This window comes from Salvia splendens, chromosome 16, assembly GCF_004379255.2.
Source record: "Salvia splendens isolate huo1 chromosome 16, SspV2, whole genome shotgun sequence".
Lineage (NCBI taxonomy): Eukaryota > Viridiplantae > Streptophyta > Magnoliopsida > Lamiales > Lamiaceae > Salvia > Salvia splendens.
The window spans coordinates 6093181-6119729 of record NC_056047.1 but is presented as its reverse complement, the minus strand read 5'-3'; the positions used below and the strand labels follow the sequence as shown (position 1 = coordinate 6119729).

The window sequence follows — 26549 nt, the reverse complement described above, 5'->3', positions numbered from 1 at the left end:
ATGCATAGTGCCACATTTTCAAGATTATGGGAAAAGAGATAAGTCACCAAATTGTTCACTTCATTCAAGTTGGGAATTTTCTTTAATAAAAAAGAGAATAAAAATGATTTTGGGGCATTAAACTATAGGAGGAATATTATATGCGCCACAAATAAAATTGGTTAGTCAAAAGGGGGAGTGTTAATGATTGATATGACCATTATTATCAAATATTCTTATTAGTAGTGGAGATGCCAGATGGTTGATGCAATGAAGGAATTCGTTCTTTTTATTTCTTTTATTTACTTGATTAGTATCTTTAAAGTCGTCTGTCGACAACGGTAGGTTGTCCAGTGCTTTGTTATGATTTAACACGCTCTACTAAATATTTATTATTATTATTATTATTATTATTATTATTACTATTATTACGCTCTACTAAATATTAGTATTATTATTATTACTACGATTATTATTGAAGTAATATATTTATGTAAAACTATTTACCTCTGTCCCTAAAGAATATGCACTTTGAATTCAGCACATGTTTTAATGCAAAATTAGTAAAGTAAGAGATATGTAGAGAGAAAAAGTAAATAAAGTATTATTAGTGAATAATGAGTCTCACCTTATTAAAGATAAAAGAATTTTCAAAATTAGAAAATGCATATTCTTGTGAGACGGACTAAAAAAGAAAGATTGTATATTCTTAAATAGTAAATTTAAGACGTTTCATACATATTGTTAGTATTGACTGCTCCGAAGATTTTGATACCTAATCTTTGAACAATGTAACAAAAATGTCCAAGTTCAATTTTAGGGGCTTTGAAGGTCTATGTGTTATGTCGGAGACTACATGTTCCCAACACTAAACTACGAAGCACAAAGTAATACTACTATACTAATTTCCAAGTCCCAAAACTACGACTAGGAATATTTTTGTCACATTATTCAAAGATGATTGTCAAAATATTATAGTTTGAAAGTTGAGTCATATTCATAAATTTTCCCTTATTTAAATCCACATATTTAACATAAATTGCATACATGATATTATTATGTACAATTGATAAGGTGGGAGAGATAGAGAGAAAAAATGATTAAAATTTTGTTACTGGGAGTATGAGTCTCACCTTATTAAATAGATTTTTTTATTAAAATAGAAAATTTTTAATTTTATAAAACAGACTAAAATAAAAATAGTTACGGTCTAAAGTATGGATGTAGTATAAATAAAATACATAATTATGTAAACATGTGTGTGCTTCACCTACTTACATAATTAATTTAAGCAGTAAGTATTATATAAATACTGTATATGGGGCTTTTTCTTTGAAATGATATTATCAATCGTATAAAAATGAGATACATATGCAAGAAATATTTATTAGAGAGGCATCTTTTGGATAGGGACAAGTGGTCGCATCTAAATGGCCGGTTCTGACACATTTTTTCCACCTCAAGCTCAAAAAACCTTCTCCAAATTAATCCTAATAATACTAACTCGTAAGTCATGCGCCTGCTTCAACTACATTTATGTGGGTCTTTTCCTTTGAAACGAAATCATATCAAAAAATTAGATACATCCATAATATGATGGATATAGATAAGGAGTGGTTCAACGATTTTTTTTAAACTCAAAATCATATCAATTCTTTGATATATTAATATTAATTGACATCATAGAATATATTGTCAATTATTGATATTGAGTTATAAAACTGATATAGAGTCCGATGTTGATATTCATAAATCAGCGAATTAATACTTAGTCAAAAATTGATACTATGTTTTATGAAGCCAACTAATATCAATATATTTGGGAACTAACATGATTATGTTTTAAGTATAATTTTAAGAAAAGTTCAGTTCTGACATAATCCATCTCTAGTAGTATTGTTTTAAATCTCACAAATTATAGCGACATATCCTGGAGGTACATACAAAATTAGTGCCTGTCTTAATATACAAAAGGGACCACTTTGGGTTTGCATAGTTTATCAAAATATCAAGCTACTCTTTTAGATTAAGACAGCGCGTGCCTGCGCAACAATGCCATTGCTACACCAGACGAGAGAGAGAGAGAGAGAGAGAGAGAGAGAGCGCACTGTCTAAGACTAGTGGCCGGTGTGTGAGTGAGAGAAGGAGATGCATGATGCAGGAAGATGAAATAGAAGCCACTGGCCACATCGCTGAAGAGGAGAAGCAGCGCTAGCGCTGTGTGTATTTAGAGAAGAAGCCAAGAGAGGTGAGGGAAAGTTTTGAGGAAAAAAAGAGGGGAGAAGTGAAAGAAAAGGATAAGGAAAATATGGAAATTGGAAAGGGAACAAAAAAAAACAAAAAGTTCGGTTCCAAAACCAGAAACGATTGGACGGTTGGACCCTTCACGGTCTGGTTCCACCTGCAAAATTGGCACCAGCATTTCGGAACCAGAATTTTTAGCAATATGGTTTAGATTCGAATCCTAGCTCTGTGCTTCAACAAACAATAACAACAACAACAACTGTATTAGAGGATGCGGGTTACCCAGTTGCACACCAGAGGTATCCGACTGAAGGGTTTCCATTAATACAAAATAAAGTGAAAACAAGTAAATTTGTTCACAGTTCAAATCAAAAGTCTGCAAGTATTCAGCACATAATGGTCACACCGAGGGAAACAGTAATGTACTGTAGGAAGCAACTCTCCTAAAGTAATCCGTACTTATACAACAATAGGTAAACATAGGTTTACATAAGTATGTTCAGACTCACCTACAGGCCAATCTTCTGCCGAGGCTTGTTCTTACCAAGCAATATCTGATTTGCTCGCTCTTCCTCCTCTTCCAGTCTCCTCCTTCGAGCAGCCTCTTCTTTTTGTCTCTGAATCAGTTCCAACTCTCGAAGTCTTTCCTCCTCTTTCCTCTGCTGTTCCAAAGCTTCTCTCCTCTGAGATTCTTCTACCCTCCTTTGATTCTCTTCGAGCATCTTATCTAGCTCTTCTCTCTCCCTGCGAGCTTGTTCCTGTTGGCATGTCATGATTTTGATTAGATAGATTAATATGCAGAAAACAGGAGAAGCCCGAATCGCATATCGGATTATTAAAGGAAGATCAGAGATTGAGACATTTTAGATGCCTTCTTAAATCACAGGAAACACCAGAAAGGATGTATAATACAAAGGTATGGTATGACTGGAATGCATCAAGACCAACACATATTCAACTGAAACTTCTAAATTGAAAGAGCAGTAGACAGTGAACAAAGAATTGGTGGTCTCTGTTCCTCTAGTTACTTTGTTAACTTTACACAACAGAAGAAATGACATGGAAGAATCACAAGATAGCATCACAAATTTACAAAATACAAGTTGAATCACTTCAAAGTGGAGCAACGTAAGGGAATGATTGTTGCAATAACATATGACTGGATAAAAGAAAGAATAGGATTAGCATCTCAAGCACTTACTTCTTTTGCCCTTGCTTCAGCAAGGGCAGCTTCCTTTTCTCTTTGAAGTTGAGCTTCGACGTCCTTAAACAATTTCTTCCGGGCTTCTTCTATCTGTCTTTCGATTTCTAACCTGACTTCTTCGGAACCCAATTTCTCCTCAACTCGACTGCGAATTTCCTCCTCCAATCTCCTTGCAGTCTCTTCCTCTAATTGTTTGAGCTCTTCTTCCTGCTGCAGTCTAAAAGAGGACTTAAGTCATCAAGTTACCCAGTGAAATCTAACAGTAAAAGCTTACAGAGGTTTCTTAAAAGCAATAATTCAATCCCATCCAACATTTTCCCTTTTTAACAACTTTTGGAGGTAAGTGGCAAGAGAAAAACTTTAGGCGACAAAGCGAAAAATACAAGGTTCCATCAGGTGATTATAATTATGTTCCTTAAATTCAGAAGAAATTCATAGAAAAACTCCACATCATAACATTATTATCGCATTTTAGGATCAAGAAATTATGCTACTCAACAAAACAAGAAAAAAATGTTAGCAGATTGTTTTTTCTACCAAACAAAGGATGGAGCCTGTTAGTTACCTTTTCCTTTCTTCTTCTTCTTCTTCCTTTTTCAATTTTTCATTAGCAAGCTTACGTTCAGTCAATGTTGAACTGGGACTACGAGATTTAGGTGAAGGAGACAAAGAAGAACTTCGGCTTCTATGTCTCCTATGACGTCTTGGCACTGGGGAGCGGCTCTTGTGATGCCTTGAAGCTGGAGAACGACTTCTTCGTCGCCGCGGTGTACCAGAACGACTTCTTCGCCTGCCATAAACATAAAAGTTATCGAAGCGTACTTAAATTCTCTACTTGAGAGTATAAACCAATTGAAAAACTAGTGCAGTCCAATGAAATTTGAAAATCAGTCTTGTTACTATTATCTTTTCCACATCCTAAATAGCTAGGAGTAGCTAAATTGATTAGCAGTGTTGCTACCATCCATTTCTAAGCAAATTACAACCTAATGAACTAAATATCCATTTTCCACAAAATTACAATTCCCCTATTTAGAGACAGAACATCATCACGTAAACTGTTGAATGCCTAACAGATTTATGTTTCACAATCACTACAGCCTGACCACAAGACTTAATACTATGGGTGTCCGGCTAAGCTTATTTATAAGCTGTTTTAATGAGCTTAAAAGGTCAGCCAACACCTTCTAATGTTTAATCAATCACTTAATCAGATGAGATTACTACCAAATTTATGCAATTTAATCCAGGAAACGTTTAAATCGATAGGTCAGATCAGGATAATAAGAGTAGCCAGCGATATACAGCAGCCGTGTTGGAGTGAAATTGGCGACACAGAAGAGCACCAAAAAAGAGCAAAACAGTAGCAATAATTAGAGCAGGGGATTAGTAAAGCGACCTGCTGTAAGGGGAACGCGCACGGTCCCGACGGGAGGAGTGGCGGTGAGTGACCGCCGGCGAGCGAGACCGGGAGTAGCGCCGCCGCGAATACGACGGCGACCTCGATATACTCCGCGGCATACGTAATTTCCAAAAATCTCCCCCCAAAACGGATTTTTTAATAGATTTTCTAAAGCTTTCTTGTATACTACATAAAATTTCGACCTAATGTCGTTGTTTTTGTGTGAATATTAACAGTAGCGACTTTACACTGGAATGACGACATCTGATAAAAAAAGGCTATAAGTAGCACACTTGTTGGCGGGAAGTTGCACTCACGTTTCCCTCTCAATTCCCAAAGCCCTCTTTCCTCCGCCAACACCATGAGTGCCACCGGCAACAGTAGGAAACGGGAGGCGCCGCCGCCATCAGCAGCAACTCCATCTCCTAAACCGAAGCACCAGTTAGTGGTGGAAGATGAGGAGTTGGACGAGGACGTATTCCTCGAGGAAACCCTACTCCACTACGAGGAGGAGGACTCGCAGCGCAGTGCGCTCGCCGATCGTCTCGTCAAGTGGAAGCGCCGCGCGCGCCCTCCACTTTCCGATTCCTACCAATCTCAGTCTCGAAACATTGGTAATTATCCACTCATAGTCGAAGAAATCGTTCCGCTGCTCCTGTAATTGGTTTCGGATTTTGCCATTAGTAATTCTCCTCCCACCTCCTCATATTTTTCGTTCTTATTTGTAGTTTTTCAACAATTGGAGATCGATTACATCGTTGGAGATAGCAACAGGGAACTGTTGCCTAGCTCTACTGGTCCTGCTGCAATTATAAGGATTTTTGGGGTAACTGAAGAAGGTATTATGCAACTTAGCATAGATGTTGCCCAGTATTTTTGACTTGCTTGTTTTTAGGAACTTGAGCGAGAAATAGAGAATTTTATGTTTGGTTATAGATTAAGAAAATCTCTAGTTTCATATTTTAATAATATTACTGAGCAATTCCTTCGTGGCTAGGGCATAGTGTGTGCTGAAATGTACATGGGTTCGAGCCATACTTTTATATCAGCTGTCTACCAGGCTTTGGTCCTGATGATATCTCCCGTTTCCATCAAGTCCTTGAGGTAGTATTTTTCAAGTTTCTTTATGTTTGTATTTGCCATGACTCACATGGAATTGCTGTTACATTTAATATATTGCTGTTTATTGGTTTCTGTAGGGTAAGATGAGAGAAACAAACCGAAATAGTAAGGTTCCAAAGTTTGTTCATCGCATTGAACTTGTACAGAGGCGAAGCATCATGTACTATCAACAGCAGAATGCTCAACCATTTCTTAAAATTGTAGTGGCACTGCCAACAATGGTCACCAGCTGCCGTGGTATGACTGTGTACTTCTTATTCTTTTCAAGTATAACTTGGTAAGCCTCTGACTCACTACTACATTGTAGTGAAATACTGTGAAATGGCATGTAATGCATGATTCGAGGTTAAGCGGGGCGCTATTTGTCTAAGAAGCACATGAAATTTACTTTGCTGATACCACAATTCTGACATTTTAATTTTGCATGATAACTTACTATGATTTTCAAGATTTTTTTTATCAAATGTAATGGTTATTTGGCAGGTATCCTAGATAGAGGAATACAAATTGATGGGTTGGGAATGAAAAGTTTTATGACATACGAGAGCAATGTGCTTTTTGCTCTTCGATTCATGGTTGACTGCAATATAGTTGGCGGCAATTGGATAGAAGTTCCTCAGGGAAAGTATAAGAAGACAGGAAGAAACCTCTCCTACTGTCAACTAGAGTTTGATTGCCTGTATCCTTAAACAAGAAAAAAATATTAGTGAAACTCATCATTATAATCATGTTCAACAGACTTATTTTGTTCAAATGTTTTTTTCTTTAACAAATGCTGTTAGTTTTACGGACTTGATCAGTCATGCACCTGAAGGGGAATTCTCAAAGATTGCTCCATTTCGCATACTAAGTTTTGATATTGAGTGCGCTGGAAGAAAAGGCCATTTTCCTGAGCCCACTCATGATCCTGTTATTCAGGTTTACGATGACTGTATTTATATCTTAGCTGGAGTATGTTGCTTTTTCTCCAGAGACTTTTCTGATGCTTGCCTTTTTCTTTTCTGTTCTTTTTTTGGTTATTTCTAGGTAGCCAATCAGGTTACCTTGCAGGGAGAAGAGCAGCCATTTGTTCGCAATGTGATGACCCTTAACTCTTGCTCACCTATTGTTGGAGTTGATGTTATGTCATTTGACACCGAAAAAGAGCTTCTATTAGCTTGGAGGGTAATGTTCTTGGACAAGTCTGACAAATGTAGTATTGACAGAGAGTGCCCTTCTACAATATTTTTTTTATTAATATTAGTTTTATTTGCATTTATTCTTTTAATTATAAGAAGGCACTGGCACTGAATTCTTGGATAACAATCATAGCATGAACTTTTATTTTCGGATGTTTGATGGCTCTTGCGCTACATGATAGATAGGAACTAGCCTATCTTTGTTTTTCTATGTTTCCTGAGCACCAAGGAGAACACCCCTAAGGATCGCCTATAACATCTCCTACTACATCTCCTACTACACACACAAACATGATAAGTGATGGTGGGGTCCATCACTCATGTTTGCGTGTGTGTAGTAGGATATGTTATAGGTGATCCTTACTTGGAAAACACCCACACCCAGACTTTAAAAAAAACTAATGATCATTTAATTGTCCCCACACCAATGTATCATCACCAACCACCACGCAAACACTGCTTGCTATATTCCTGTATTCCGAGGTTAGGATATGAGACCCTCATCTGCTTGCAAACATTTTAAAAATAAAAGAGAAATGATTTCAAGATAAGCAAGTAAGATGGAAGTTTATCTTGTTATTAGGTCTTTTTTTCTCTTTTTCTTCTGATAATCACTGTAATTTTATTGAAGATGTCTGTTTGAATTTTAAGTTTAATTTGCAGGACTTCCTCAGTGAAGTGGACCCAGATATCATAATTGGTTATAACATATGCAAATTTGATTTGCCATACCTGATTCAGGTTTTTTTGCCAATCTATAGTAATTTACTCCAATGAATATGGAAATTATTTGACTTGCTATTCAGGTCAAGATCAAAAAGGATTTTATTTTGTTAAAGAAATGAATATTTAATGTCTTCTGGACAGAGAGCTGAAGTGTTGGGGATAGCTGAATTTCCAATAATTGCACGTATCCGGAATAGTAGAGTCCGTGTCAAAGATACAACTTTTTCATCAAGGTCATGAAATAGTTTCTCCTTGCTCCCGTCATACTTACATCTAGTTTATTTCTGTCAAAGTACAATCTTTAAATGAGGACTAGCATGATAGGAATATGATCTGTAAGATAAAGTTATGAAAGAGAGCCAACAAACAATATTAGTTTGTTACTCGAGGGTAATTTATCTAACTTATCAAAGCTTATTGGGGTGCAGGCGGGACCAGGGAAAGTAAAGAAGTTACAATTGAGGGGAGAGTTCAATTTGATCTGCTACAGGTTTTTCTTTTTGAACATTTTCTCTTAGCACATGAGATATTCAATGTATTTTAGAATGACCAATCATTTTGTTGAAGTTTTACTATCACACCCATGGATATTCTTATGTAAGCTTCTACTGTCTGATTATTTTCCATGCAGGTCATGCAAAGAGATTACAAGTTAAGCTCTTATTCACTAAATTCTGTATCTGCACACTTTCTGAAGGAGCAGGTGATATTTTTTTCAGATACTCTTCAACTATATATTGTTTCCACTTTCCTTGTTCTCCGCTGTGGTGTGAGTTTGCACCCAACAGGCTAAGATGAATAAGCGAAAGCCTGTCTTCAAGAAACACTTAGTGCTTTTGAAATATTGCTTCCTTAGGTTCTTATGTAGGAGTAATCACCAAAAACAAAAGAAGATATGCTGTGAAGTTGGGATTTAGATACATTACAACTAGATTAGATATACAACAAATAAAAATATTTACTCAGAGTATCCAAAGATTGATGTAACTAGACACCCGTAACTTTCTTGATCTTAGGTTGGATTCGAAATGAATGAATAATTGATCCAAATATCTTTTAAAGATGTCCTACATTCTCCAATTTCTGCAAAAATTAATTGCTTTACTTATTCCTTGGAATTTCAGTCACATTCATATTTCAAGGTTGCCTTGTTTCTTTGTGCTTCTGTTTCTGACATATTCGTTATAGCTGGAGATTATCTTCTTTGATCATTTCTTATGATACATGTGCAGAAAGAAGATGTTCATCATTCAATTATAACTGACCTTCAGAATGGAAGTTCAGAAACAAGGAGATGCCTTGCTGTGTATTGTTTAAAGGTAAGTTTCTAGGTTTGTAATTTCATTATGCTATATCATATAATATAATGGATTCTCTGGATTTTCCTTGTCTTTAATGGGTTCATGCTAACTATCATCTAAGTTATGTATGGGGAATTTTTTAATCTGTGTGTGGCAGTGAGATTTGAATACTGGAATTTTATCCAACTCACTACCTTTCACATACTTATGATAGTGATAAGTGGATCTACACATACATATATGCATACATACATGTTTGAGTGCATTTCACTTGTGTGTGTGATAGTGCATAAGTCTTCCTCGTTCCCAATATTGTTAACGACTTTACAGCGTATATTGCAATAGTTTAACCTTTGATGATCTTTGGCACTTTATATGTTTTTTGAACCTTTTCAATTATGGCAATTTCTATCTCTGGTGAAACCACAAAAAGATTGCGAACTTTCAGAATTGTAGATTCTGTACATGTGATTGAATTGAAAGGTTGTGATTTGTCTTTCAATTAACCCTTCTAAATTGGTCTTTGTGTTTGTTTACTCTGCTTTAGTGTTTAATCAACTACAGGATCTCAAAATTTCCTCATACCAAATTATCAATTATGAGTTTAATTACATGTACTATTGTTGAAAGGGTCAAATTGTGTAGGATGCTAAACTTCCACAACGTCTTTTGGATATTTGTTTACTCTGCTTTAGTGTTTAATCAACTACAGGATCTCAAAATTTCCTCATACCAAATTATCAATTATGAGTTTAATTACATGTACTATTGTTGAAAGGGTCAAATTGTGTAGGATGCTAAACTTCCACAACGTCTTTTGGATAAGTTGATGCTCATATATAACTATGTGGAGATGGCTCGAGTTACAGGTGTTCCCATCTCGTTTCTACTTTCCAGAGGGCAGAGCATTAAGGTTTTGTGAAAATCTGTAACTTTCATCTATCACTGATAGTTGGTGGATTGTGAACTGCAGATCTAATATTAAGCTTTCATCTCAGGTGTCGTCTCAGCTTCTTAGGAAAGCTAAACAAAAGAATATGGTTATTCCAAATGCGAAACAGGCTGGAACTGAACAGGGAACGTATGAGGGTGCAACTGTAAGTTTGCATTTTTTATCATCTACACGTACAATATATCCATTAAGATTTATGCATGGTGTGGAGTGTTTAGTTCAGATTTCTTAACATTTTATATGTACTATCATTAAAAATTGGGGGAATTCTGGCTTAATGTGAAACACATGTTTTCTGGCTATATATAAAATCAGTAACTTTTATTTTTCTTCCACATATGTGGATTCCTTTTCTTTTTACTTTTTTTTATGTAATGGACTTTGTGCAACGTGGAGAGGAAACAAAATATTTGCTTACAAGAAAAGGATTTGGTCCGCAGGTTCTGGAAGGTAGAGCAGGGTTCTACGAAAAGCCTATTGCAACACTTGATTTTGCATCTTTGTATCCGTCAATTATGATGGCATACAACTTGTGTTACTGTACGCTGGTAAAAGCTCAACTATTCCTTCTTTTTTACTTAATTGTTAGTCTGCATCATTGATGAATGAAATCAGACTAAGCTAATGATATCAGTGTACGAATCCAGGATGTTTATGATGTTCTAATGACTATTAATAGGTAACCCCAGAAGAGGCCCGTAAACTTAATCTTCCACCAGAATGCGTCACTAAAACTCCATCTGGTGATACATTCGTGAAATCAAATTTACAGAAGGTGCATACACTTTCCTTGGTTATGATCACAATTATGTGAAATAAATTAAATATTGGTAATGTGCAAATTTCATCTTTACCTCTGCCTCAATTAACAAGTTTGACTTCAGGGAATCTTGCCCGAAATTCTTGAAGAACTTTTGACTGCTCGTAAAAGGGCCAAGGCAGATTTGAAGGTACATATGTTGTAATAGCAAAAGTTGCACAACACTAAAATGTTGTGTAAAAAAGGAAATTTGGTAAAAGCTGTGTCGTTTCTGCAATGAACTCTGTATATTTATAAATATGTCTTGATAAAAAGTTATGGAAACGTCAAGTGAACAGACTTTATGATTTGTTCTTTAGGAAGCTAAGGATCCTCTAGTGAAAGCTGTGCTAGATGGGCGGCAACTGGCCTTAAAGGTGACTGTCTCAATTTGATCCCTTTCACGTTTTATGTTTTACTATGATATGGTACTTACATTAAGAGGTTTACAGAGTTGAGAAGTGATTAGCCATTCATTTCCTTACCAGATAAGCGCTAATTCTGTGTACGGTTTTACTGGAGCAACAGTTGGCCAACTACCTTGTTTAGAGATATCCTCCAGTGTTACCAGCTATGGTAATAAATCCTGAAGAGCTGAACGCATAAATGCAAGGCTTGGACTTGTTCTCTAAAATATTACAGTTTTTACCTCTTGTGAAAGTTGATCTCATGTTTTTTTTGGCTAATCTCAAGGTCGACAACTGATTGAACACACAAAGAAACTCGTGGAAGAAAAATTCACTGTGCTTGGGGGCTATGAGCATAACGCTGAGGTATATCCATGATCCTTCTGGCGAATAGGCCTCTCCATTAGCATGGTAAAACATAATACTAACTGTAGTTGAAGTATCTTATGTTATAACCATCACTTTTAACTGATGTAGTTTGTTTCTACTTTTTAGTATCTTTCTTGCCCATACGAGTGAAGTATAACATGTGAAAGCTGTTGTATTATATCAAAATGCATATGAAAGATAAAGAACTTATTATATCATGTGGATGAGGAGCCTTTGGCATTTGACCCTCCATCAAGTGTCATTTTACAGAGATTACCTTAATTCATATGTCTGCATCATATTGTTCTTAAAAGAGATTCATTGTCAAATTCAATGTCATATTGTTTGTATTCTAAATAAACTGTGATAATAAGGATAGTATTGCAGCAATTTGTGGTGGGTAGTGTGCAAAAAAAGGGAAAAAAAAGATATTTATGGGACAGACGAAAAAGTATGCAGGCTTGTTTTATGGGATGGAGGGAGTAGTTGTTTTGTTTAGATCTTTCATTCTCCCCTCCATTTTCTATAAATATATCTGCACAAAGATGTTATGCAGAAGAAATACTAATGTCTTTAGTAATTTGTCTTCTTGGCCATTTACTCAATGTTTGACTTTGGACATCACACTCTATTCCTTTTTCTTAATCATGACTCATTTTATTCTACAGTTCTTTTTCAATATCTCTTTCAAGGTCATGTTTTTATATAGACAAATAATAAAAATGACGTTGCAGGTCATATATGGAGATACTGATTCAGTTATGGTGCAATTTGGTGTGCCCTCAGTTGATGCAGCTATGGACTTTGGTAGGGAGGCTGCTGATTATATTAGTGGCACTTTCATCAGGGTATGTTAGCTGGTGTTCTTATTTTGCTGCTTTTACAGGTTTTCATTTGTCATGTTAACACGTGTTTAAAATTATGATATTAATTATGTGCTTTACTTCTGTCAGATGTTCCCAGTTTTCTAATTTGAAGTGATGCAAAAAAAAATTTGTTTTGATTTTTTTCATAAATGCCCTTAGCACATTTCCTCAATTGAAATAGTATCCCCATTTTTAATTATCTATATGTGGCATCTACCTTTCTCTTTGAATTTTGAACTTCCAGTCTCTCTGCTAATAAAATAATACTCCGTAGTAGATAATTAGATATCCAGCCATGAAATGTTTAATGCATCAAATAGCTTTCTGTATAGGCTTGTCTGATCAAACTCTACAGTTTAAGGCTCTGCACCTGCACTGATGAGCAGATAATCCCAAGCAGCTTGTGCATCTATCTTTGTCCAGTTTGTTGGGATTTTTTTTTATTTCTTGTAGCTGAAAATTAACCCTGTCATTGTTTTTTTACTTGGATTGAATATTATTTGGTGCAACTTTTGTGAACATTTGTTCTTGTTATTGTATCTGTATTTCCCCCCTTTTCTCGGCTGCTTGCTTTTCTATTGCTTCATTACTGTCCTTGTTATTATCTGGTGTCCTTGTTTATTTGCAGCCAATAAAGCTAGAGTTTGAGAAGATTTACTACCCATATTTATTGATTAGTAAGAAGAGATATGCTGGCCTTATTTGGACAAACCCAAATAAATATGACAAGATGGATACAAAAGGTGAGACATGCTGCTAATTGTACTTTATCTGAATGTTTGTTGTTTCCTTTGGTTTGATTTTTTGCCGTTGCCAATCTTGCTATATTGTCTTTCTAGCTGACTCCTTTTTTCCTGTTCACAGGGATTGAAACTGTACGACGGGACAATTGTTTGCTAGTCAAGAACCTAGTGACTGAATGCCTCAATAAAATATTGATAGACAGGGACATTCCTGGTGCAGTTCAGTTTGTCAAGAACACAATCTCAGATCTTCTTATGAATCGCATGGATTTATCTCTTTTAGTTATCACCAAGGCAAGAAATTTATTTAAGCTGGACATGTTCTGGGCCTCTTCAATTGCTTAATGTTGCAGACCTGTTTGCCAGTTCCATTTTGACTAAGACTCTGGCATTCTGCTTCCACTGCCACTTCCTTTTCAATAGGGTCTGACTAAAACAGGGGATGACTATGAAGTTAAAGCAGTGCAAGTTGAGCTTGCAGAACGGATGCGCAAGGTGATAATTTTTTTCAGTTTAATGTCCTTTTCTTAAAAAAATAATAAAAACCAAATTTGTTCATCGATAGTTTCCTGATGCTTTTGAATCTCTGAATATTCAGACTTTAACTTCCAATATAGAATCTTAATTTCTATTTTTAAGGAAAAATCAAATGACATGGTATCCTTTGTTTTGTTCTTCGACAGTTTCCTAACAATTAGTATACTTTTCAATTTCTGAATATTCACGCTTGAACATTCTCTATACTGGAGGTACATTGAGTTCCTGGGGTAGCACCTTATTCTTGTATGTTGACTTTTGGATCATATTTTGTACTTCATTAGTAGAGCTTCCTTTTGATCATAGTAAACCCCAGTGTTGTTAGGGTCACGGGTCGCACCGGGGCGATTGAGTGAAATTTCGGGTCACGGGTCGACGAGTCGAATGGGTCGAGAGACCCACGAATCGGACATGCTAATAGTGCAAAAATTGTATAACATGCTTAACTTTTATTTTTATTGACCCACCATTGCATTCTTTTTAATATAAATAAACTATAGAAAGGTTTGTGCTCTTATTATAATAAAGATAATGTATTTATAAGAAATGAAGAGCCGAGTAAGAGAGAGAGAGTTGGAGTACTCCATGTGTTAAATATTACTAGTAGTGTTTATGAGTAATGAGAGAGAATGAGAGACTGCCTATTAATTATCATAGGAGAACGTGCACCAGCAGACCTGCACAACTATTTAATAAATCATTTATGTAATCTAGAAGTGTACATGCTGTATTCCATTTATTAGTAGTATTTAAATATTATGGGACTGTTCATCTTCTTCAATTTCCTTTTTTCTTCATTTGACTGCGACCCACAGTATCAACCCAGTCGCCCCCGCCGACCCAGCCGCGACCCTGTATCTCGATCAACCCACCCAAGTTGGGGCGGTGACCCGGGCGACCCGGGCGACCCGAGCGACCCGAGCGACCCAAACGACATTTTACTTGGAGGTGTGCTGTTCCCGGCAGATGCAAAAAGCAATAGCAAACATCTCCTTCAACTGAAAGTTTAATAGTCTACTAATGACATCTTTTTTCATATTTATTAGATAAAATGACTTCGTTATAGATTTGATTACTTTCAAATAGCTGTAACCTTAATCTCTATTTGCTAACAACATCAAAACCCAATTTCTCAGTATAATTAGCAATACTTGGCTATGTCTCTTAATACTTTATTAAACCTCTAAACCACCCAGGAAAGACTTATGTTTTGTCTCTCTTTTCCTGGCCATTCCACGTAGTTGGGGTAGGGTTAGACAGTTTGTAAGGTACTATGTTTTTGTTAAATAATTATACATGTTATATTTTGCATACAGCTGTTTTACATTCATTAGCATCTTCATCTTGTTATGTACAATTTCTTCAGCAATCCTTAATGAATGATCTTTGAATCTAATTCATGCTAGAAATATTTTACTACCTCCGTCCATAAAAAATAGACAGAGCTATAAATGGCATGTGTTTTAATGCACAATTGGATTGTGGGGTCCACATTTAGAATGATGTGTAGGGTTAATATTTGTTTAAGACTTTCCAATGGTCTAATTTTGATGGACACCCCAAAATGGTAAAATTAGTCTATTTTTTGAGGACGGAGGTGGTACTATGTTTTAATTAGATTGTTAGTATTATTAGATTCTTTGTCAATTCCACAAGAATTTTGACAAATATATTTTATTTACATTATCACAAACAGAGAGATGCTGCTACTGCTCCAAATGTTGGGGATCGAGTTCCTTATGTCATTATCAAAGCAGCAAAAGGTGCCAAGGTAAGCTTATTATGGATATTTGTCTGTTAACTTCGTAAAACTTGATAAGAAAAACCTGACGTGATATTTGAAACAGGCGTATGAAAAATCAGAGGATCCCATCTCTGTATTAGAAAACAATATTCCGAATTTCCGATAGACCCTCGTTACTACCTTGACAATCAAATTAGCAAGGTTTGTAAATCAAAATTTTGGTTTTTCAGTCTGCTGATACCCATGAATCCTGCTAACAATGTTCTTATGCAGCCATTACTGAGGATCTTTGAACCTATATTGAGGAATGCTAGTAGTGAGCTTATCCACGGAAGTCATACACGATCTATTTCCATTTCTGCCCCTTCCAACAGCGGCATTATGAGATTTGCTAAAAAGCAACTAACTTGCATTGGGTGTAAGGCTTTAATCAGGTACTGATCATATGTTGCTTCTTCTCTATTATAATTGTCTAGATGGTATAAATGTTTCATTTGGTAAGAGAAGCTTGCTAGATAGTAATTAGATATCCAGGATGCATGCCTTAGCTTTACTAATTGTTCAAATTTGAGACATCAGAACTACAGAATTTTGGTGATTGCAGCTGCATATATTAAAGATGTAAAAGGAAATAAAACCATTTTTTACAGTTTCTTTAAACCTGGACTGTAGCAGAGTCTTAAACATTCATGGAACTATATATGCAAGTCTTTCCAGGAGTTTTAAGTTATTTTTCCCAACAGACATTATAAGCTCATTCGAGGTTAGTTATTGAAATACCAAAATAGCAATCATTCTAAGTAAATAGAGGTTGGGGGCATGCCAAATCTTTTGCCAATCGTAAATTCATTTTTAAGTTGTAATCATCTTACTGCTTAAACAGACATCCTTTAGATGAATGAAAATTTAGAGGAAATAGCAAGGATAATATTGTATCATATAACCAGATTGTTATTAAGCGATTAACAAATGATGCAGTAATTCAGAACAAACTCTATGCTCACACTGCAAAGGAAGAGAAGCTGAACTGTATTGCAAGTCCGTGGCTAATGGTATGCAAAGCTTTGTTTTTACAGTTTATGTCTTCCACTCATATAGTGGCCATTCAGAAATCTCTTACAACTGAAGACTACATGACAAAAGTACACTCTACATATGTATTTTTTTCAGTGGCTGACTTAGAGGAACTCTTTGGATGACTCTGGACACAATGCCAGGAGTGCCAAGGCTCTCTTCATCAGATCACGATGTGCTTTGCACTAGGTTAGATATGAGATCTGCTCTATTGTCCTTGCTACACTATTGGTTGGATTTTATTCTATGCAAATCTAGAATCTTGATTAAGTTGTTCGGAATATTATCCCGTCAACCAATTGATAAAAGCTAGATACCTGTTCAGTCGTTTCTTGCAACTATCCTTTTTCTTTGACTAGGTTTTCAATTGTTCTATATTCATCAAATCTTGCAATGTTGGTTCTATAGTTTCTAATAAGTGCATATTTGATCAGTCGAGATTGCCCAATATTTTACCGGAGAAAGAAAGCACAGAAGGACATGGCAGAAGCCAAGTGACAATTAGACAGATGGCTATGAAGTTATTCTGCACCTTCTGCAATGCAGACGAGGTTAGTCTAGAAATTGTAACAGAAGGCCAAAGAGAGGAGGATTTTGGTTACTTTTTCCCATTTTTGTATTAGAGATTATTGAAAATATTGTTGTGTTCCCCACAGCGATATCTTTATACCTGAGTATACATTTCTCCTTTTTCAGTACTAGAAAACCATTATAATTAATATCCCGGGAAAACCATAACATCAGCCCAATCCAGTCTTGAACGAGAAAAGCAAATAAAAATAAAAAAAAGAAACCTGAAAAATAATAAAATGATTGAGGTTAGGATGATAAATGAGAAGCACAGAGAACAGCCCTCTCCTTGATGTCTCTAAAACTCTGCTCCATGCTAACCTGCGCCATTTTGTTAGCCTTCCCCACCCTCTTCACTTCACCATACAACACAGCCCCTCTCTCCATCTCTGGCCTCGGATCTCTGAGCAGCCGCAGCAGCTCCTGTGCTCTCCCCTGGCACCTCCTGCTCCCTTCCACGGTCAGCTCCATCACCCCCGGAATCACCCCTTCTCCTAATATCGCATCCCTATACTCCCCTCCCTCGTCGCTCTCACACATCCTCAACAGCGCTCCAACCCCATGCTCCCGCCCCCTCCCCGTCCCCCCCTCCACCACCTCCACCACTGCTAAAATCCCTCCCTCCTCTGCCACCACTGCCCTCCGCCCCTCCTCAAATGCCACCGCACTCTCTATCAGCGCCACACACTTCTCGGCCGCCTTGGAGGACTTCTTGCAGGATTTGAGCAGATCGATCAAGGGAGGGATAGGTTGTGCGTGGAGGATGAGGGGGACGTTCTCGGGATCGGTGGATAAGTTGTAGAGAGCCATGGCAGCGTCGGACCGTGCCTGCGATGATCCTCCGAAGTGGAGGGCGTCGATGAGGAGAGGGATTGCGCCGGAAGCAGCGATGATGGGCTTGTTATTTGAAGAAGCGGATAGAGTGACGAGAGCTGCGGTCGCGTGTTCCTGCACGGTTGCGTTCGTTGATTCTAGGAAGCTCATGATCGGTTTTAGAGCCCCTTCATTGATGATGTTCATCTTGTTTCTGCAAATAATTTGCAACATCTTCATTAGACATGATGTTTACAAATTGAAGGATTCTGATTTTTATGCATGAAATGTGAGTGCAATTAATTTCAGGGATAGTAGTTTGAATATTATAATTGATTTTTTTTTGCCAAATTGCACGCTACAAAAAGATTCTATTGATAATTTGTTTTGATTTCACTACTGAGATGGGTATAGTACAAATGTACAATGAACGACAAGCTTCTAATAGAGTAGGCACGATCTTTTTATGGTGTGCAAACTTCAATAGCTTACATACGATTATACTTTGAATTAAAATTTGATATAAAATGGTTGATAATAAAGATGAAGTTATAGTATAGAGTTTCATAAGTCATCCAATATATAGTAATGCTGTATAATGATTTTAATCGTAGATTAAGGAATTGTTTAATGTATATAGAAATCATAAGTTGATTCATGCTTTATCATTAATCAACACTAAACTATGGCCTAAAGCAGACTAGCCTTAAAGAGAAGACAATTTCATCCCTGAAAAGTAAACAGATTCTAATCCATGTGATGGCTTCACAAGCAAGACTAAGGGAAAAGGATTAAACGACACAAGCAAAAAATTTAAAAAGTTTAGAGAGAGAGAGAGAGAGCACGTGATAAAGAATATGAACACTATACAAAAGCCTACGCAACGCAGAGAATATACAGTGGTTTATATGTTTATTGCATTAAACGAAGCACATATTCATTTCATTTCTTGTATAGTATTTTACTTCATCAACAATTCGAGTAATGCAAACCACAATGACATAAAGCTTACAGTCACAGATAAATAATTGCATATCCAAATGTTAATATGAAGAAATACTAATTATTTTTGTAAAACTAGTTTTCATTTAACAAATAAAAGTTACAAAATTTGCGAGATTGAATGGAAGAGGAATGAAGAAGAGAGTGGTTTGGATGAGAGCTTACTCGTCGTCTCTGACGGCGAGGTTAAGGAGAGCGGCGAGTGCAGCCTCTCTGGCATCGTCAGAGCCCCCACGTAGCATGTCGACGAGGGGGGCCACGGCGGCTGAGAAATGACGGCGGTGGCACTGCGAGGTCTTGGTGAGGCGCCTGATCTCCTTGGCAGCCTGCACGGCACAAGCGGGATCCTCCGATTGCAGAAGCATGAGCGTCTGCTTTGCGGCGGAGGAAGCGTTGAGATCGCAGCTATTCTCTTCCACCATTTTCACTCGCGCCAGCCTCCAAAGATAGGGAGAGAGTATTAATGGAGAAAAGTTAAGGTGAGGAAGCGTGAAGCAACAGTAAGAGTTTATGAAAGGGGAAGTTCAACCCCCTTTTTGAACTTTGGCGCTTCTATATTTTATCAAATCATTTTTGTTGTTTGTTGCTAAATTAAACTATGATTGTTTGAGATGGTTTTGGTGTCATATATATATATATATATGCTTTAATAACTCCTATCCTGTGATTATATTTTCCTTTAAAATTGTGAAAGAAAAACAACCAATGAGAAAGCGCATTAGACGAGACATGAAACAATCATCCTCCAATGGATACAACTTGAACAAAATGTTAGCTTGTGTCTGAAGCTATGAAGCTAGTTATGATTAATCTATGAAGCAAATGTAACAATGTTGTATAGGTTTCTCACTTGAGGAAACTACAGGCTAGGAACAGGAATACATATACTACCAAGGATGTAAGAAGCTCAAGAGTCCAGGTTGGCTGCAACAAAAACGAAGGAATGAGTGGGACCGTCATAGAGCCAATCAACCAGCCAGCAACAAGAGCTCCAAATCTGAAATAATATGATAAGGTTTCACATGGTAAGTAATCAAGCTCACTGCAAGGAAATAGGAAGCCAAGTCTTCTGTCCTGAGAACTTACCCAATAATGGCAGCTCGAGGCACACTTTTGTTTTTGTCATTGAGGAAGTAAATGCAAGCTCCAAGAGATAATGCCACCTGCATAGGCAAGAAAAGATGCTCAGACAATGAAATTTTTGTTTGACAATTCTTCATACAAAATGTAAGGACATACAAGAGAAGTTTAGCTATTTCTTGTTTTCATAGACAGAGTACCCATCTTAGCATTTCCAAAGTATATGATTATGAATCAGACGACACATTAAGGTCCATGGTCTTTATCCACAAGATCATCAGTGGGCCTTCCAAAATCCATAGTGAAAAAAGTGAAGTAGAATTTTGCAGTATTGATCACCATTCAAGTTTTAAACTATACAACACCAACAACCTTAATTTTCTGTCATCTCTATTGACATATTATCAGCAGTAGTTCAATAGTGCTGGTCTATAGGCTCTTGTATTAACGATTCTTTCAATCTCAATCATTCAGTAAGAGGTTTCCTCTATTCACTTTTTTACATGTGGAAGTAGACAAGGTCATGGAAGAAAGGAAACTATCATTTGCTTATTATACATGTCAAACTTTTAGGTATGGAATTGCATCCGTTTCCAGGGTCGTCAATCAGAACAAAAGCCAAATTCATGGACTTCCACGTCTAAGTAATGCTACTATGTTGTGACATTATATTGAAGAAAGACCAAATAGTACTACATTTTAAGATGATAAGAAATGCAATGTACCTGGAAAGCAGGCCCCGCTTCAGCAGAGTTCATCACACTCCAGCATGCCATGAAAGAAAACAGGAACAAACGTCTCAAAATGATAACGGGGGGAGGAATCTCCACAAAGCTGACCAAGTTCTTCACCCATGGTGGAGATTCCTCAACCTTCTTCTTCAGCCTGCTTTTCAAGTTGATCTTCTGTTTCTTCCTGTTCCTGAAGCTGGTCATCAGTAATTTCTCAAAAGCAGCCTCTATTGACTCGGCACTCCTTTCATGATTGGCATATTGGTCCAACAAAAAGTTCCGAGCACTCCAGACTTCTTCTTCAGAAGCATCAGTACTTACCCCCAGCCGCTTATAAGGATCCCACACATTCGACCTAGGGAATTTCAAAATGCTACCTATGGACAATCAAAGTAAAATATATGCCATGATCAATGACAAATGGAGTATTTAAGAAGCAGTTGTGACAAAACTCACTGGCAAGGTTAATCCTAACAAAGTGATACTCTATAAGTAACAGCATATTATGCAGCACATTTCAGTATACCAAATCACAAACAGGCTCAGCATCAGATAAGAAAAGACACGAAAATCGTAATTACTCAATATAAATCACAGAAACATCAAAATCAAGTTATATAATGATACTATCTTAAGTAGCCCTAAAAATGGAGAAATTGGGCACTTACCACAGTTTAAAAAACAACTAGCATCATCATAAATTCGAAGAAAATGAAAAAATGTTCGCTTCCCAACAACCTGGTGAAACAATGAATTAATTCCGAGGCTTACCCTCATAAGGCGTATCCACGGCACATTTTGGGGAGATAAATCGCAAGAAATCCTGTTTACTTCTCGAAACGCCTCGAATTGAGCTGTGACCGAAGCGCCATATTTGCAAAAAATCAAGAAATGTAAGGAAATCCGAATCAATTCGAAAGTATTTTAAGAAAATCCAAGCAAAAATTGAATGCCAATTGCGATAAAAACTTACGGACGACGGCCAAGGAAAGAGGTTTTGAGGGTGGGGGTTGAGAGGAGAGCCGACGCCATCAGGTTCTCTTATCCGAATCCAAATTAAAGACTTTGCCGATTACGCAGTCGCCATGGAATTAGCAGGCAGCTCCGAGATTAGAGAGGGTAAAATGGCTGGGTTTTTAATTTCGGTTTTTTGAAGGTAAATTAATAATGTCACAAAATTAGTTTTTGATTATGTTATTGACGATAAATTTTGGAAAAAAATATTGAAAAACAATAAATTTGTAAATCAAAATTCGATCCGCAACTTTAAAAATCGGCAAAAGAAGGTCTTGTTTGATTGCCATGTTAGGCCTAGATAGTGCCTCTTATCCATGTGTTTCTATCTGTTTAGTTGCCTTGATACCACTATCTCTAAGCCCGAAAAAATATAAAAAGCCCGCCTGGCCCGGTAGAATAACCAAAAAATTAGGAATGCACTATACCACCCTTCTCTTCAGCTGTGATAGTCATTATTGCCCCTTCACTTTCTCTCTCCCACTAATCTTCTCTCACCACTTTTCTACGTAACACCCTCACTTTCTCTCTTCTGCAATTGACTCTCTTCTCTTCTCTTACCTCCATCGGCCCACATTACTCCATCTCTTCCCTCTAGTTCTTCAAGCTGGAGACCTGGAAGCCGAAGAATAAGGCTAGCCAATCGAGGAGGTCATAGTGAGCCTTCCATAGTGTGAAAGGAGGCTTGCGGCGCGAACCTCGGGAAAGTGGAGGGAGGGCGAGGAGATTGTGGACGGGGATGACGTTGTAGACGTCTTCTTCCTCGGCACTTTGATTCATAGATGCATTGTCGGAGAACTGAGGATTTTGGAAAGCGCTAGAGGTGATTTCTGTGAGGATATTGTATTTAAAACTGCGACCGTCACGACTGGGTGTTTTGATAGCGGAAATGGCAATTGAGATTGAGAGGGCTAAGCTATTCAAATGGTAATGGCGGATTCAAGTGTGAGAAAGAGATGATTTTGGTGGTACCTTAGAGCATCCACAACCGTGCTCTTGCCAGCGGCACGGTTGTGGACCCGACCCCACTTTTTCTACCTGCTCTCTGGCAAGAGCACAACACTCACTGCTGTGCTCTTACGCAAGGACGAGCACAATTAATTTAAAATTCAATTACACAAAAACATTTCCATAATACTAAAATTCATTAAAAAACCACAATAAATATTATAAATTACAAATAAAATAAAAAAGACATAATTAAAATCCTAAAAATTAAAAATTACATAATTAAAATCCTAAAAATTAAAAATTACATAATTAAACTCCTAAAAATAAAAAATTACATGATTATTGGCTAATATTACTCGAGAAAGACTACGCATTCGGCGGCACCAACCCCAATTGTTTTTTGAGACCCAATATCATGTCCTCGTGCGTTTGAAGTTGCGTGGGGGTCATAGTTGACCTATCGGCCATATTGAGTTGGGCCAAAAGGGCCCACAACGAGTTATTCGGGGGTGGAGGTGGAACATAGGGTGCGGGTTAGGGGGCGGGGGCCGATGGAGTCGCGGAGCGCCGGCGGTCGGCCGCCGCCTTCTTCCTTCCTTGCGGTCGGCGTTGGGAACCGCTTGGTCCGGCGTCGGGGCTACCTAAGTTAGCTCCGGCGAGTTGGCTAGCCATTTCTTCGGAGCCGGAGTCGGATAGGGATACCGACCTTGACCGTTTGGAGGAGCCGCTAGAGGAGGATGTTACGCCTCCCATATACCTCGGGTGGAACCGCGTTTCCTGCCAAACGTTGAGGTACTTGAACGACTTACCGTTCAAGGATTGGTAGGTGCTCAGCGCGGCAGTGATGATGTCGACCTCGCTCCGGCTGCTGCCGGCATTCCGCGACTCCTGGAGGAAATAGCCATTGAACTTGCCAATTTCTTCGTTGGCTCGGCCGATGCAGTTGCGCACCATACTCTCGTTGCGCTCGATCGTTCCCGGCGGCCGGTTTGCATTGTACCGGCGAGAGACGCGCCACCAAAAGTGATCGCCGGATTGGTTCGTGCCAACCGCCGCATCTTCGGAGATTTCGAAGTACGCCTTGAACAATTTATCCATCTCCGCCGGAGTGTACGGTGTGCGGACACCGGCTCGAGTAGGAGGAGTCGGAGTTTGGAAAGGGGCGGTCGACCTAGGCTCCGGTGTCCACCCGTATCGCCCTTCGGAGGCACCTTGGTCGTCGATTGGGTATGGCCGGTAGCCACCCGGAACGGCCGAATCTTGGGTGAGAGGAGGAGTCGAATATTCCGTTTCCGGACTAGGAAACGGTTGTCCCCCGAACCATTGGGGGTTCCAACCGTGAGAGGGCGGGTTGTCATCGCCTTGGCCGGACATTGTTAGGGTATGAGAGAATGAAGATGAAAATGGATATGGGAGAATGAAGATGAGAATGGATATTGGATAATGAAGATGAGAATTGTGTAGTTTGATGTGAATTTTTGGGTGTGAAAGTGAGGTATTTATAGATGAAAGTGTGTATTTTCGGGGGGAAAAAAATAAAAAATAAATAAAAAAGTGTAAAAACGGTTATAATTTTTTTGGGAAGTGAATTTTTTTTTTATCGGTTTTTTTAATTAAAAACCGATTTTAAATTAAAAATTTTTTTTTGAAGGCAACGGCTATGCCGTTGCCCAATCCCGTGCCGCCACGTCAGCTGCTTGCTGGCGCGGCGCTGCTCGATGCATCGAGCAGCGCCGGCGGTGCTTCGCCTTGCCAGCGGCGCGGACGGCGGTGGCGACCGTCGCCACCGTTGCGGATGCTCTTATGCTTATGTAATTGTACCATGGAGTTAAAACTCTTTCTACCTGTAAAACGTTGGCAAAAATAAAATTCTTTGGAGTCAATATTTTTATTTCAAAATTATTATAAATATTATTCATAAATGCAAAATATAATATACTACCTCCGTCTCCCAAATATTGGCACACTTTGACCAGACATGGGTTTTAAGAATTGGAATGGAAAGTGAGTTGCAAAAAGTTAATGGATTGTGGGTCCGACTTTTATATATTAGTTTTATAATAAAATGTGAGTAAGAATGAGTTAGTAGAATATGAGGTTCACTACCAAAAATGGTAAAAACTGAAATGAGACAAATTTTAGGGGATGGACGGAAATGGAAAAATGGGACAAACTTTCAGGGACGGAGGTAGTAATTATTAATTTAACTTATATAATAAAAATTACATTTTTAACATTCATGTATTTTAATTTCTAGAGAATATATTAGTAATAAGGATATTTTTGACATTTCATATTCTATCTATAAAATAGTTTAAAATGCTATCTTATCAACTAAGCAATCTAAAAAAAATTCTATCTCACGCTATCTTAATTTCGGCCCGAAAATACTATCTTATGTTATCTATCTTGTTGTATCCTATCTAGTATAACATTGTTTGTAAATATTCCACTGGAAAATCATGTATAGACAAATTAGTCAACATATCATGTGAAAATAAAATACAATATCATTTTATTAAAATAAAATTTTTACTTTTATCTCCTCCGGTGTGTACTTCTTCAGGCTGTCTCCAGTAGCCACCCTCATGTCCTTCCGACATTGTTATGGTGATTTCATGTCGCTAACTTCATACTCGTCGATACTCTTCCCTAGTACTCCTCATGTCTGTCATTAGGAGTCTCATTCCTTGGCGGCACGAGTTTAAAAAATATTAAGAAAAGTAGGTAGAAAAGAGTTAGTAGCATATGAGTCTCACTTGTATATATTAGTTTAAAATGAAATATGAGTAAAATCAGTTAATGGAATGTGAGACCATATTACCATTTATGGTAAAAGTGAACCAAAACTCCTCTTCGCGGACGGATAAAAATGGAAAAATGGAACTCCTATTCGCGGACGGATTAAAATGGAAAAATGGAACTCCTATTCGCGGACGGAGGGAGTAGTTGGTAGGAATATTGTTTGACCTTGTCGATGGATAAGAAGTCACGTTATTCGGCTTGATGTTCCAAAATTTCAACCCTTGCTAATTTCAACCCTTTTTTGAATAAAATTGAGATGTTCTGCTCATTTGGATACTGAGGAAAATTGGCATTATTGCTATTCTTTTTCAGTAAGGATTGATGAAAAAATTGTAAATGAAGGATTGGAAAATATATAAATGAAAGTAATATTTGTTTGTGTTTATAGAATTGGAAAATGTTTTTTTTTAATTATATTTTGCACCCCATTCACCCTCTTCGACACTATGCTACCCGAACTGGAGCTTCACATCGCGGTCCGCACCAAGTGGCGAAACCGCACTGTTTCACCCCAGCACCCCACTCATATTAACCACACCGCCACGAGTGGTGTGGCCACCTTTCCTTTGTCATGTTAAAGATACATTTAGCGTGAGACGTGATTTTTATACAAATCGAAAAAGATAGAACATAAAACTATGTTTACTCATTTAAACAATATGCCGTGTATCTCGGTTAAAGGCAATATAGTACTCCCTCCATCCCATAATAGATGTCACATTTTCCTTTTTAGTTTGTCTCACAAAAGATGTCACATTTCCTTTTTTGGAAAAAGCTCTCTATCACATTAATATAAATATACTACTCCCTCCGTCCCCGATTAATTGTCACTCTTTTCCATTTCGGTTCGTCTCTTAATAATTGTCACACTTCATTTTTACCATAAATGGTAAGTAGGTCTCACATTCCACTAACTCACTTCACTCACATTTTATT

At 37.6% G+C, this 26549-nt stretch overlaps 3 protein-coding genes and 1 pseudogene across 3 annotated transcripts; 1 reads left to right on the top strand and 3 right to left on the bottom strand.

Annotated features, from left to right (window-relative positions):
* Positions 1 to 2523: 2523 nt before the first annotated feature.
* Positions 2524 to 5014, bottom strand: LOC121771503 (uncharacterized protein At1g10890-like). The gene is made up of 4 exons (XM_042168297.1): positions 4827 to 5014; positions 3993 to 4217; positions 3425 to 3644; positions 2524 to 2981 (listed from the first exon to the last, which is right to left on the bottom strand). Exons 1-4 carry the CDS (start codon positions 4946 to 4948, stop codon positions 2733 to 2735), a joined length of 816 nt encoding a protein of 271 aa, XP_042024231.1. The 5' UTR covers positions 4949 to 5014; the 3' UTR covers positions 2524 to 2732.
* Positions 5015 to 5066: 52 nt separating this feature from the next.
* On the top strand, positions 5067 to 17166 carry LOC121770099 (annotated as a pseudogene).
* A 169-nt stretch (positions 17167 to 17335) lies between these two features.
* LOC121771502 (U-box domain-containing protein 4-like) lies at positions 17336 to 19587 on the bottom strand. The gene is made up of 2 exons (XM_042168296.1): positions 19198 to 19587; positions 17336 to 18244 (listed from the first exon to the last, which is right to left on the bottom strand). The coding sequence occupies exons 1-2, from the start codon at positions 19452 to 19454 to the stop codon at positions 17467 to 17469; spliced, it is 1035 nt and encodes a 344-aa protein (XP_042024230.1). The 5' UTR covers positions 19455 to 19587; the 3' UTR covers positions 17336 to 17466.
* Positions 19588 to 19762: 175 nt separating this feature from the next.
* Positions 19763 to 22023, bottom strand: LOC121769710 (protein CHAPERONE-LIKE PROTEIN OF POR1, chloroplastic-like). Its single transcript, XM_042166449.1, has 5 exons — positions 21817 to 22023; positions 21615 to 21697; positions 20838 to 21220; positions 20119 to 20195; positions 19763 to 20029 (listed from the first exon to the last, which is right to left on the bottom strand). The coding sequence occupies exons 1-5, from the start codon at positions 21873 to 21875 to the stop codon at positions 19879 to 19881; spliced, it is 753 nt and encodes a 250-aa protein (XP_042022383.1). The 5' UTR covers positions 21876 to 22023; the 3' UTR covers positions 19763 to 19878.
* Between the last annotated feature and the right edge of the window lie 4526 nt (positions 22024 to 26549).